Raw genomic sequence first — 12,190 nt, forward strand, 5'->3', positions numbered from 1 at the left:
TGCTCTCCTAGTATGTGGGGCTGTCCCCTCAAAGAAACATTCTGCCTCTGTGGAGCCTCCTGAGGCCACTGCTGGGCAGTTGAGATTTTGTCCCTCTAGAACTCGAGTCCTCTCCAGGCCACACTATATTCGAGGCTGAGGTTTGCTCTTTGTTTGCCCATTCTAAATTAAAGATAGACCCATTTCACTGGGTCTGTCCTATCCCAGGCTAAAGCATGGGGTATTTGTTCACTTTCTCCTTCCTCTTCACTCAGGACCAGCACAAGGCTGCAAACTAGAAAAATGTGTCTGTTCTAAAGACGGAAGCCTTCCCTCTCACGGAAGTCCAGCCTCAAGAGCAGACGCTTAGCCTGCCCATTTGGTTCTCACACCCTTGTTAATCATTGTGTTTGTCAGTGTTCTCTAGAGAAACAGAACCAACAGGATGTGTGTGCTTGTGTGTGTGTGGTTTTTCTGTGTGTACTCACATGCACCCATGAGGTAACCACACAGATATACACCTCATCTGTGTACACAAACACATATACGTTTATACACACACATACACACGCACACATACAGAGAGATTGGTTTATTAGAATGAATTAGCTCTTGCGACTGTAGAGGCTGACACATCTCAAGAGCTGCAGTCAGCAAGCTGGAGATCCAGGAGATCCAACAGTGTAGTTTCTTTCAGTCCATATGCCAGCAAGCTCAAGACCCAAGAAGAGCCATTTTTCAGTTTGCATCTGAAAGCAGAAAAACTTATGTCCCAGCCCAAAGCAGGAGGAGTTCCCCCTTACTTGAGGAAGAATCAGCCCTTTTGTTATATTCAGGCCTTCAACAGACTGGACGGGGTCCATCCACGTTAGGGTGGAGTTGGTTCTGCCACTGTGCAGTTATCATTCTGAGATGAGGGTACCTTACTCTCCCAAAGAGACATTCTAAATTTCCTCTTTTGAGCCTGGTGCTTCCGCCTTCTCAGAACTGCATAGGGTGTGAGCTTTGTTGGTGATGTGACCTCCAGAACAGACTGTGAACAGATTTTTTTTCTTTAATCCTGAGCCTATGCTTGCTGCTGTCCTTCTTGACTTTCAACTAGGCCTAAAAAAGCGGCCTCGGTGGGAATGCATTTCTCTTGCTCCACTTCTATTTTAGTTGCATATCTGTAGTGACAACAAATGCCTCCAGCCTTGTGCTCTACAAGGCTGCACTGGGCTGCATATAGGCTCCTGTCTCAGGTGTCTGGTTTCCTCCTTGAAAGGTTGGGGCAGCAGAGCCAGCCCTGTCTATCTGGGCAAGGCCCTGACACTTGGAAGCATGAAAAGCCATGTGGCAGGTGGAGTGAGCTTCCAATGCCCTTGGAAGGATTTTATTTCAGGGCCATGGGGCTTAAAAGTGATCACTGTACAATCCACTGGGAGCAAAGATCAAGATAAGGTGTGACAGACATCATAAAAGTGGAAGAGAACATCCCATTGTTCAGAGATGGGAGAACAACTCTGAATGGAGAGGGCTCAGGTTGTATACATTCACCCTTTTCATGGGAAAGTGTGAGGCCTGAGGTGAGGAGACAAAGATAGTGGCAGCTACTTTCCCCTTCCCAGGGTGGCTGATGAAAGCCATCATGTTACAGAGAAGCTCTCTCAGCAACAGCAGCTGGTGGTGCTGTGGCCAAGGGCTGGCCAGGGAGCAGCATGATCCGTGTGAATCGAGTTGGGCCCTGGGCAGCCAGAGCCACACACTGCCTCTCCATGGGCCTCTGCTGAGACCTACAGGGCCTCACATGCATGCAGTGTGGTCCCAGGACCAGCAGCGTCAGCATCCCCTGGGAGCATGTTAGAATGGCAGTCTCAGCTCTACACAGACCCACCGAATCAGTATCTGTATTTTCACAGGATCCTCCGGTGATCCACAAGCACATGAAAGTGTGAGAAGCCCTTCCTCTTGCTGGACAGTTTCCTTATCCAAGCTCCTTCTCTTCCATTATTTCTTACTCAGGGAAGCCAAAATACCTCCTGGATTTCCTAGTGAGCACACTGGATTTTATGCCAGTTTGATTATCCACAGTTTTCTTCCTCATTCATTCATTCATTCAGTCAAATAGTAATTGAGCACCTCCTGTGTTCCAGTGCGTGTTCTGTCTGCACCCCTGGTCCTCCTGGCCTTGACTTGCTGGGTTACTTCTGTTAGGATGGGAGGTACTTGGGACCTGGTATATGAAAGCCACTTACTTGGGCAGGTAGACACTGACACATGAGCAGGAGAGAAATTACCTTGGTGTCAAGTGCCGACCTTAGAGTTTGAGACAGGTGGAGGATTGTGAAATGCAGCCCCCGTGGGGAGATCCATTACATGTCCTGTGTGCACAGGCTGTGTGCTGTCCCATTTGGCAGCACACTGCAGTAGCCCCACCAGGCTGATGACAATTGAGAAATGCATCCACCCAAAGCAGGAACTCTGTGTTGGAGTTGAGGAGCACCTGAGCTGTTAGGCCAGCCCGGCATCTCCTGAAGGCCCACTCTCCCTTTGTGTGGTAAGACCCCCTCTGTGGGGGTGTGATGGGAGCACTACTCAGAATAGCAACCACAGCTGAAGCCCACTAAGGAAGCCAGGAGATGTGCTGGGCCCTGGGGTGGGAGCACCTCGCCGCTGGATTAAACAAACTGCCAGTCAGGGCTGTAACTAGGAAATAGGTGAGAGTCTAGCAGGGCTCTGCATTCTGGTCAGACTGAGAATGAGGACATGTGAAACAAAGGCCAGTAGATATGATCTGGGGCAGCCTAAATCTTCCCACTTCAATGCTTCTCCTCCCACAAGGGGAACTTTGGGGTGCAGAGGCTGAAACAGCAGTTGGAGAGATGTGTGGACTCATCTGTGAGGAGCTGAGGAAGCCAAGAACAGGGATCTGGAGACCGGGGTTGACACCACCTTAACTTCAGAGTAGATGATAGGGGAACGCTAGGAGGCAAGAGCACATGCGTGAGCACCAGGGTGGGCCTGGGGGTGGGGGAGGGCATGCAGAAGGGGAGACTCACCTTGTTCCTGAGATGCCTGGGGTCAGAGGCCACTGTGGAAAGAGGAAAGTGTTCAGTTGTGGAAGACTGGCCTGGAGCTCTCCCCTTGCGCCTGCGCTGTCAGGCCGGCCCTGAGCCTCCCGGAGGCCAGCTCTCCCTCTGCGCGGTGTCAGCCACTCCTCTTGGTTGGTGCTCACCCTGTCCCACTCCATTCCTAACTCCCTCAGCCTCTCAGCACTGACAGACCCTCCCTTCAACACCCCTTCACACTTTGTGGCCCACTGTGAGCTGCCTCGAGGCTCTCGAGAGAAAGACATTTGTCTTTTATCTTGTTAGTTATTTGAGCATAATTGGTATTATTGTTCTGGGAAGGTGTGGCGGGTGCAAGGTTTACAGAGCACACTCCATCAGGGTCTAGGCCACCTGAAACTGAGCCTGCCGCCTGCCTTGTCACCTCTGTGGCTGGGGGAAGCCACTCAAGATCTCTTGCCTCGGTTGCCTCATCTATATGATGGGAATAAAAATATCCTCTGCCTGTAAGGTTGTGGTGAAGCTATATGAGTTTACACATATGTGTGTGCACATGTATCTGTTGGTCTGTGCATATATTATTTCTATCATCTATCATGTGTTGAGCAGTTTCTATGTGTCAGGTACAGTCCTGATTGCTATATTCAATACAGTTTCTCTCTCTCTATTATCATATGTATGCATGCCATAGTTCTATATAAGAACTATGACATATAGTTCTAACAGCTATGCATACAAATGTAGTATATTTACTTATTACACTTATAGAACTATACCCAGTGCAAAATAGGAACTATTCAGCACATGATAGATATTATAAATTATTATTGTTATATTATCATCAAACTGGAGAGAAATGTGACATTCTCCAGACAAGGCCCTGCCCTTTTGGCTTGGAATGAGGATCAGGACTCCCAGGAATTGCACAAAGAAGCAGAGTTTGGTCCAGAGTTTGAACTCTGGAGAAGACTGTTTGGTGATTGACTGTAAGATTTCAGGCAAGTCATTTAAGGTGTCTATGCCTGGTTTCCTCATCGGTAAAATGTGAGTAGTAACAGCGCATACCTCAAAGGGGCTTGTAAGAGTGAATGAGTTCGCATGTCTCAGAGAGGTGCTATAGAACCAAGAATGAGGCACAAACACAAGTCACTTGACTTTATATAAGAAAAATTGGAAAACCAGAGAGGGAAGCACACTGGCTAAAATCACGCAGCACTTTTTATGAAGCAGAGGTAGAAAGAAAAGCCTGCCCCGAAGGATTTTGTTCTTCTTTCCTGCTCTGAGTAAGGAGGCAGCCGGGCTGGGATTCCCTCATTTCAAACCACCGACTGTGAGTGAGGGCTGATGACACAGCCAGACCTCCAGCATGTAGTCATCGTCACAGCTGCTCAACCCTCTGCAGTTTCAACAGCATTTCCACACCTATTTTCTCATTTAGTCCCCACAGTTACCCCATGAAACAGCATAGTAGCTGTAATAATGTGCCCCCAAAGATGTCACACCCTAATTGCTGCAACCTGTGACTATATTACCCTAAATGGAAAAGAGGACCTTTCAGATGTGATTAGGATTACAGACCCTGAGATAGGGAGATTATTCTGGGTTATCCAGATGAGCCCAATATACTCATATGACTCCCTAAAACCCAAAGACTTTTCTCAGGTGAGGTCAGAAGGAGGCCTGTCTACGGAATAATGGTTAGAGAAATGTGACTTTGCTGGCTTTGGGAAAGGAAGGGGACACCGGCCCAGGAAACTGGATGGGCCTCCAGGGAGGAACACAGCCCTGCCAACACCGTGATTTTAGCCCAGTGAGACCGGTGTCAGACTTCTGACCCACAGAGCTGTAAGATGATAAATTTGTACTGTTTCATCCCCCCAAATTTATGGTAATTTGTCACAGCAACAATCAGAAACTAGTACAGGTAGGTAGGTGTTATGGACTAAATATTTGTGTTGCTCTCCAAATGTATGGGTTAAAACCTAATCCCCAATGTGATGGCATTTGGAGGTGGAGCCTTTGGCTGACAATTATGTCATGATGATTATCATGATGAGACACGAGAGATGATCTCTCCCTCTCTCTCTGCTGTGTGGGGGATACAGCAAGGAGTCATCTGTCTGGAAACTGGGAATAGGGCCCTCACTAAGAACCTGACCACGCTGGCACCTTGATCTTGGACTTCCAGCCTCCAGAATTGTGAGAAATAGATATTAGTTCTTTAAGTCACCTAGTTTATGGTACACTGTTACAGGAGCCAGAACTAAGACAGTAGGGAAGTAGTCACAGTTTATGGATAGGGATACTGAAGCTCTGAGAGGTTAAGCGAATGCCCAAAAAGATAGTTTTGTTATTCAGGTTATACTGGGGCTCTCTGCAGAGAATAGGGAAAGGAGAGTGCAGGGGAGGCTTGGATTCACCTGAAGCAGCGTAGGCACAAATAAAGAAGTCCTATGACCCAGTGGGAGGGGCGGCTCTATGCTTGTCTGGCTCAGATCTGCTGAGGGGGTAGAAACTGAGCTATACTGTCTAAGTTGAGGGTGGGCCAGAACAGAGACATCCTTGGGTCTTACCTGCATGTTTCTTTTTCTCCTGGATGATCCGTACTTCTGAGTAAACCACATTTTCTCCTCTAGGATTTACTTAGAAAGAAGTTGAAGTTTCAGAGGATGCTGAGGTTCTTGCCTCTTGTTAGAGATACTTCCTCCTCCCCCAGCCAGTCTCTTTTCTGGAAGGACTAAAGCCCTCTAGGCCTTCAGCATAGTCCCTCCCCATCTCCTGCCCCACCCCTTTCCCACACCAGCCCTCTGGCTTCTGCCAGATGCAGGATCCTTGGGCCTCACCATTACTGTACACTGGTTGCAACTCTTCCCAGGCTGGTACATTGTGATAGGTGGGCTCTCGGGAGTCCGAGTCTGAAGGGCTCCTGTGAGACAGAGAAACGTGAATGTTTCTTTGGAATCCAGACAAAGTAGCTATAATGATCACTCCCAGTGAGTGACTTCTTACTGCAGGGTGGCTGCCAGGCCAACATGAACAAGTACAAAACAAATTGCCCATGGGCATTCTATTATGAATCATAATCATATTATATATGTTTCCAGGCTTTATGGTCATCTAGTATGTAACAGGCATGGTGCTGATGCTTACAGCAATACGATGTTAGTTCTATTTCATCCTCGTTTTGTAGCTGAAACAAATGGAGGCTCCAAGAAGTGACTTATGAAGATCATGTAATCAGAAAGGGGATGAGCCAAGGCTCAAAGCTGGCTCCAAAGCCTGCATGCTCAGAGAGATCAGTGACCAGAAGTCTCCGAGGTGCTCTACATGGTTTGGATGCTGCTATCGTGGGCTTGCCCAAGGATAGCTGTGAGCCTTTGTGAGGCTCCTAAAGTCAGCCTTAGGGATACAAGATGGTGGCCCCTTCTTCACAGGGACTACCTCCTGCTGGCAGAGTGACCTCTCTGGGTGGCCAAGTTGTGCAGCTCCATCTTCTAAGTTGTTACCACAAGAGGTGTTGATGAGATCAGCATCTTCAGAGATTTCTAGGTTGACTGAGCTAAGGTCATCTCAAGATATGGAAAGACTTGGTGGTCATAGTGGTCATTCAGACAACCAAGCCAACCATGGTCCAAGGATGTGGGTTAATAAATGAAAAGGCAATTAATACTTGATGAGATAACAGCCCATATAGCTAAGGGGGTGGGTGCAAAAGTCCTGGGAATTGCCTTGAGATATCCCCAGGGAGGTACAACAGGTAGTGGCCACACCCCAGCTCAGCAGCACCTGGCAGAAACTGTGCTCTTGGTAATCATCAGATTCAATTCCATTTTTCCACCCTGTGGACATTTCACTAATCACACAGGAATGCAGCTCAGCTCTTACCTGGCGGGGTCAGAGGCAGGCTTTCCCCCTGTAAAGGAAAGCAGAGAAGCATTGGATTCAGGAAGATGAGACCCTCAGTGGGGGCACAGCTCAGGCAAGGCTCACTTAGAAACTGCCAGGAGTTGCTGTCACTGAAGGCTGAATCCTTCTTTGTTATGCCCCAGGGAGGTAGCAGATTGGGCAAAAAGTACTGACCCTGCCAGAGGGGTTTGCTAAGATGTGAAACAGGAGTCCACAATCCATAATCCTTTAACCTGGAGATTTTAAACATAATGATTGGTAGCTGCAGGCAGGAAAACAGACTTGATCAACTATAAAAATAGTGTACATTAAAAAAATCGAAAATTACCAAATCCTATCTGGTTTCTATTTTCATTTCTATTTCTCCGAGTTTTTCTCCTTTTCTTCCCATTCGTTGGCGGGGGCGTCTTGTAAGGGTCGAGAGGAAGACACTCTGTAGTTTATGATTTTGGATAAACTACATCTTATCAAGATGTCTCCCACCTTATAGGTCTGTTTTGGAAACTGTGCATTTGGTAAAAGCAATTCTGGAGGACCCAGAGGGAAAGGAAGAGGATTGAGGGACAGAGCGGATGAGCTCTTGCGAGCCTGGGATGGTCACAAAGGCAGCATGAGGCCCAAGGGAACGTTGCCGGGAAGGGCATGAACTCAAGCCACGGTGTGTCCAGAGTCACCCACCTGCTTTTCTCGAGAGCCAGCAGTAGAGCAGCAGTGCCCCAGCAGCAAGGCCTGCTATGCTGAGCAGGACCCCGGTGACGCCTGTGGCAAAAGGGCCACTTCCGTTCGCGGTCAGCCCTGAGGGGGAGACCCTGTGTGTGAGCCAGAGGAGAGGTTGTGGTCTGGAACTGCCCGCTCCCGGAAGCTGCTGCCTGGGCCTGAGGGTGAACCTAGGTGAGCAGGGCCTCAGCAGCTAAGCAGGGGCTGGTGTGGCACAGAAGATGGCTCCCGTCTTTGTGAGGAAGCCCTCTCTGCGCCTGAGGCAAGTGTCCAGGGTCAGGGTGGCCGGTGGCAAGTGAGAGAGGAGGCAGCCAGGTGAGGAGCTCTAAAGTCAGTGGCGCGCTTGCCCCACGCCCGCCAACCCGCGCTCTCAGCCCCAACGCCATCACTTCAGAAGCACTTCAGGAAATATAACAGTTTAGAGAGCCGCCAGCTGTGTTACTTCTCCCTGAGGAGTGCCTTCCTGATCAAGCACTGTGAAGGTTATCAGAGGGTCCACGGAGGAAACATTTTGTCTGCATCTGTGGCCCGGGCACGGGAAACTTACCTGTGATATAAAGTGTCACTGTCTCACTGCGCTGGGCCCCGAGGCCATTGTCGGCCTCACAGGAGTAGTTTCCAGAGTGTTCTGCAGTCAGAGAGAGGTTGAAGGACGCTCCTCCAGAGAGGGCCGAGCTATTTCCTAGGGTGACATCCTCATGATAAAACCGGTACAGGATCAGGGGAGAGCCTCTCAGGGCCTCACAGTGAAGCTCCAGCAGGTCCCCCACCACAGCCTGGGCCCCGGGAGCCCTGAGGGTGAGGACGGGGCGAGACACCGGAACTGAAAGAGAACAAAAAGTCAACAACAGTTTCTGCTTCTAACGTATGTGTAAGAAACAAAAGGTATCATAAACAAATGTAAAAAGTCATATTTCAATCTTGGAAAGTAGATTAAAATATAGATGATAAAGCTAATTACTTTGACCTACTAATAGTTTTCAGTGTACAAAAATATCCAATAGAAAACTGTAAAAAGTGTATAAATCACTGAAAACTTCAAACAGACAATAAATATATAAAAAGATTCTCATCTTCATTACTAATTAACTAAACACAAAGACAACCATACAACACTATTCTTTTTTCTATTTTTCAGGTTGGCAAAGCTTAAATAGACTGATCATACTGATTAGCTTGTAGATAAACAGGCACCTACATACGCCCTAGGTGGTAATAGAAATTTAACACACTTCCTTGAATGGCAATTTGGCAATATCTACAAAATTTAAAGTGCACATAAACTTTGACCCAACAAATCTACTTCTAGTGGGCCAGGTGTAGTGGCTCACACCTGTAATCCCAGCGATTTGGGAGTGTGAGGCAGGAGGATCACTTGAGACCAGGAGTTCAAGTCCTACTTGTAGGACCATCTCCTTTAGGGATACTGACTTAAAATATGCCAATATATTTCTACAAGAATTTCTATTGTAGCATTTTTATAAGAGTTAAAAATTAGAGACAACCTACTGGATTAGGTAATGAAATGTGAATGATATCCAAGATGCATTTCTTAAACAAAAGTCAGGATGTATTTTTAAGTTAAAAAATGCAACTGGCATAACTATATGTGTAACATTATTCTAGCTTTCTAAAAATTATATACATTTAGGTTTGTAGAATATTTCTAGAAGCATACACATGAAACAATTAACAGTGGTTATGTCTGGAGAATATGTGCATAAGAAGTGACATGAGCAGGTAGAAAGAGACCTTTGTTTTCAATATTGGCACTTTTGTATTATTTGATTTTTTCATCACAAAGATTCACATGTTCTTTCAGAATAACAAATTACTAAAAACTAAAATGTTGTGTTAAAAAGTGGCCACAATGGATGAGAAAATGTCATCATGTATCAGACTAATGTGAAGAGTTAGAGAGGACCATGCTTCAACCTGGCTTTACCCTGGCTAGCTGTGTGTCTGCAAGCTAGTTACTTCACTTCTCTAAACCTCAGTTTCTTTTCTGCAAACAGGGGATACAATGGCTTAAAATTTATCCTTACATGTTTATCTTAATAATTAAATGAGATATTGCATATTAAACATTTAGCACAGAGCCTGGAACCTGGTGAGGGCTCAGTGAGTGTTGATGATGATGCCACTGGTCATGATGATAATAAGAAATAATATTTCCTTTTCTGGCAGTTCCTGGTCTCTATCACCTGGGTCCTAGTTTCAGGATTCAGACACAATTCATTCAGGCTGAGCAAGAAACCCTTTAGTTGCGATAACAGCAGCAGCAGAAATAACATGCATTTGCGACAGAGAATTATAGAAACAAGGGAGTGAGGATGAGCAGAAAACCATGAAATCATAAGTATAGAATGTGGAAGGTATGATGTGTTGGCTTGCTGTATTGTGAGGAAAGATGGAGGAGCCCTCGGTCCATGGTACATGCCTGTGTGCTGGCTCTAAGGGATAGGTGTGTAAACTGTGTGGGGAGAGCCCCTGCAAATCTCAGGAAAATTGTCGAGGTTGGTGCTGCTGGTGGGGGAAGAAGAATGAGCTGACTGAATGGGAAAACCCAAATCTAAAGTCATCACATCCTGGATAACAATGAGATAGTTGCACTGGCTACTTTGTGAGATGCTGGATCCTGGGTTGGCATGCCTAGATCAACCTGCTTATGTGACTCTGTCTATTCCTTATGATACCCAGGCACATTGCCAAAGGGAATAAGAGCATCAGCGTATATTTTGCTTTACATGACTGGAATGGTGATTGCATACCATTGTATGGTCTCCTGTTTCTCCAGGATATATTCCAGGAGCAGGTACAACCTGCTTTTACTTTTGCACATCTCCTTCTAGGAACCTGTAAGTCTGCATAATCCATATTCCCTGTCTACCAAAATCATAGACTTCTAGCACAAGGGATGATCATGATTTTCATCTAGTCTGATTTTCCCACTTTATGGGTGTGGTAATTGAGGTCAACATGGGAAAAGGTGCTTGGCCAATGTCATACAGCTAGTTATCTTCAGAGCCAAGTCTAGAAGATTCATCTCAACACCACTTAGCATACTTTTGCTAAACACCAGGTCCCTCTAAACAGAGGTTTCAAAGTTTGGCTTGTAGGAGTTCATCACCAAAAAGATTCAAAGCTCACTAGAAGCAGCTTTCCTTGGGTTATTACACTTAATTGAAAGAGATCAAAGAACAGCTTTGAGAATACAGGAATTTGGTTGATGGATGTCCATTTCCATTCCATGTCATCCTGCTCCCCATTCTCCACCCTGGTCACCTGTGTCCCTTGCTTTAAAGATCACCGAGTGTGTCTCTGAAGGGCTGTACACATAGCTCATGTTAACATAGGATTTTTAATGTGGAAATGTAAGGAACATTTACATCCCCAGTAATGAAAGAAACTCAAGAGTAGAGGCTTGTTAGAAGTCAATGAGAGAAGAATCTGAACAAGAAACAGCCTAATCTTTTCTAGGGCAGAGAAACATATACTCAGAATTCTTTGGTTTCACTTTCATATAATAATTTCAGTTCAGAATATAGTTTATGTTCTAAAAAAGTTTTATTTGCATTTTTAGTGAGGTGCTTTGATCACATTCAAGAAGACTGCTGGGAAACATCAGATTCCTGGAACCATACCACAAAGGATCCGAGACTTTCACAGGGAGGTTCTGCAGGCACGAAGTGTGCTGGGATGCCACACAAGCAAACAGCCCTGAGGAGCTCTGTGGCTCCATTTTCAGCTGTGGGGAGAGCAGGCACAGTCAGTTCTTGGATGTGCTGCTGGTGGGCAGGGCCCACTCACCTGCAACTTTCAGTGTCACCATCTCACTGCGCTGGGCCTCCAGACCATTGTCCGCCTCACAGGAGTAGATTCCAGAATGTTCTGTAGTCAGAGAGAGGTTGAAGGAGGCTCCTTCTCCAGAGGAGGCCGAGATCTTACCCAGGGTGACATCTTCATGATAAAACCAGTACAGGATTGGGGGAGAGCCTCTCAGGGCCTCACAGTGAAGCTCCAGCAGGTCCCCCACCACAGCCTGGGCCCTGGGAGCCCTGAAGGTGAGGATGGGACGAGATACTGGAACTGAGGGACGAAAAACATTATGTATCAGCTGCTTCTGCTAAAATATATTCCTTCATGCTAAAGACATTTCAAATGGAAAAATGTTTTTCTCAGTTTTTAATGCCCTTGTGACATTACTCAAAACTCAGCAACATTTTCAGATCTCCAGAAAGAACAACATTTGTGTAGTGCTATAAACAGCTTGGAATACTGGAATATACAAACTCAAATGTGTTTGAAGAATGTGAAAACAAAGATTAAACTGAAACTCAGGTGTCTTAGAGGTAAAAAGACAGTTGGAGAGAGGAGAAATCGGTTCAACAGAAAATGAAGAACAGGAGAGACTTGCTGCTTACATCACCAGGGATGTAATTGCATCTGGGCTGCATCGGAAATAGGGCACACAAGAGAATGAGTATTGTCAAGTTATTTGCTCATTTTTACATTCATGTATCCATCAAAAATTAATTGAA

At 46.2% G+C, this 12,190-nt stretch overlaps 1 protein-coding gene across 6 annotated transcripts in view; it reads right to left on the bottom strand.

The window, feature by feature from the left end:
- Positions 1-556: 556 nt before the first annotated feature.
- FCRL5 (Fc receptor like 5) overlaps positions 557-12,190 on the bottom strand; it is a 38,331-nt gene continuing 26,697 nt past the window's right edge. For 2 of the 6 annotated variants that reach the window (XM_063624907.1, XM_063624908.1), the window contains 8 exons: positions 11,460-11,738; positions 8,197-8,472; positions 7,611-7,727; positions 6,912-6,939; positions 5,870-5,952; positions 5,600-5,658; positions 3,018-3,049; positions 557-2,940 (listed from right to left, as the gene is read on the bottom strand). In XM_063624907.1, the coding sequence (XP_063480977.1) occupies positions 2,778-2,940; positions 3,018-3,049; positions 5,600-5,658; positions 5,870-5,952; positions 6,912-6,939; positions 7,611-7,727; positions 8,197-8,472; positions 11,460-11,738 (1,037 nt within the window). In that variant the 3' untranslated portion in view covers positions 557-2,777. Of the gene's footprint in view, positions 2,941-3,017; positions 3,050-5,599; positions 5,669-5,869; positions 5,953-6,911; positions 6,940-7,610; positions 7,742-8,196; positions 8,473-11,459; positions 11,739-12,190 lie in introns of those variants that run through there. The other 4 variants (XM_063624909.1, XM_063624910.1, XM_063624911.1 and 1 more) reach the window with 4 other exon arrangements.

Source organism: Symphalangus syndactylus, chromosome 12 (genome assembly GCF_028878055.3).
Source record: "Symphalangus syndactylus isolate Jambi chromosome 12, NHGRI_mSymSyn1-v2.1_pri, whole genome shotgun sequence".
In the NCBI taxonomy this organism is placed as follows: Eukaryota; Metazoa; Chordata; class Mammalia; order Primates; family Hylobatidae; genus Symphalangus; species Symphalangus syndactylus.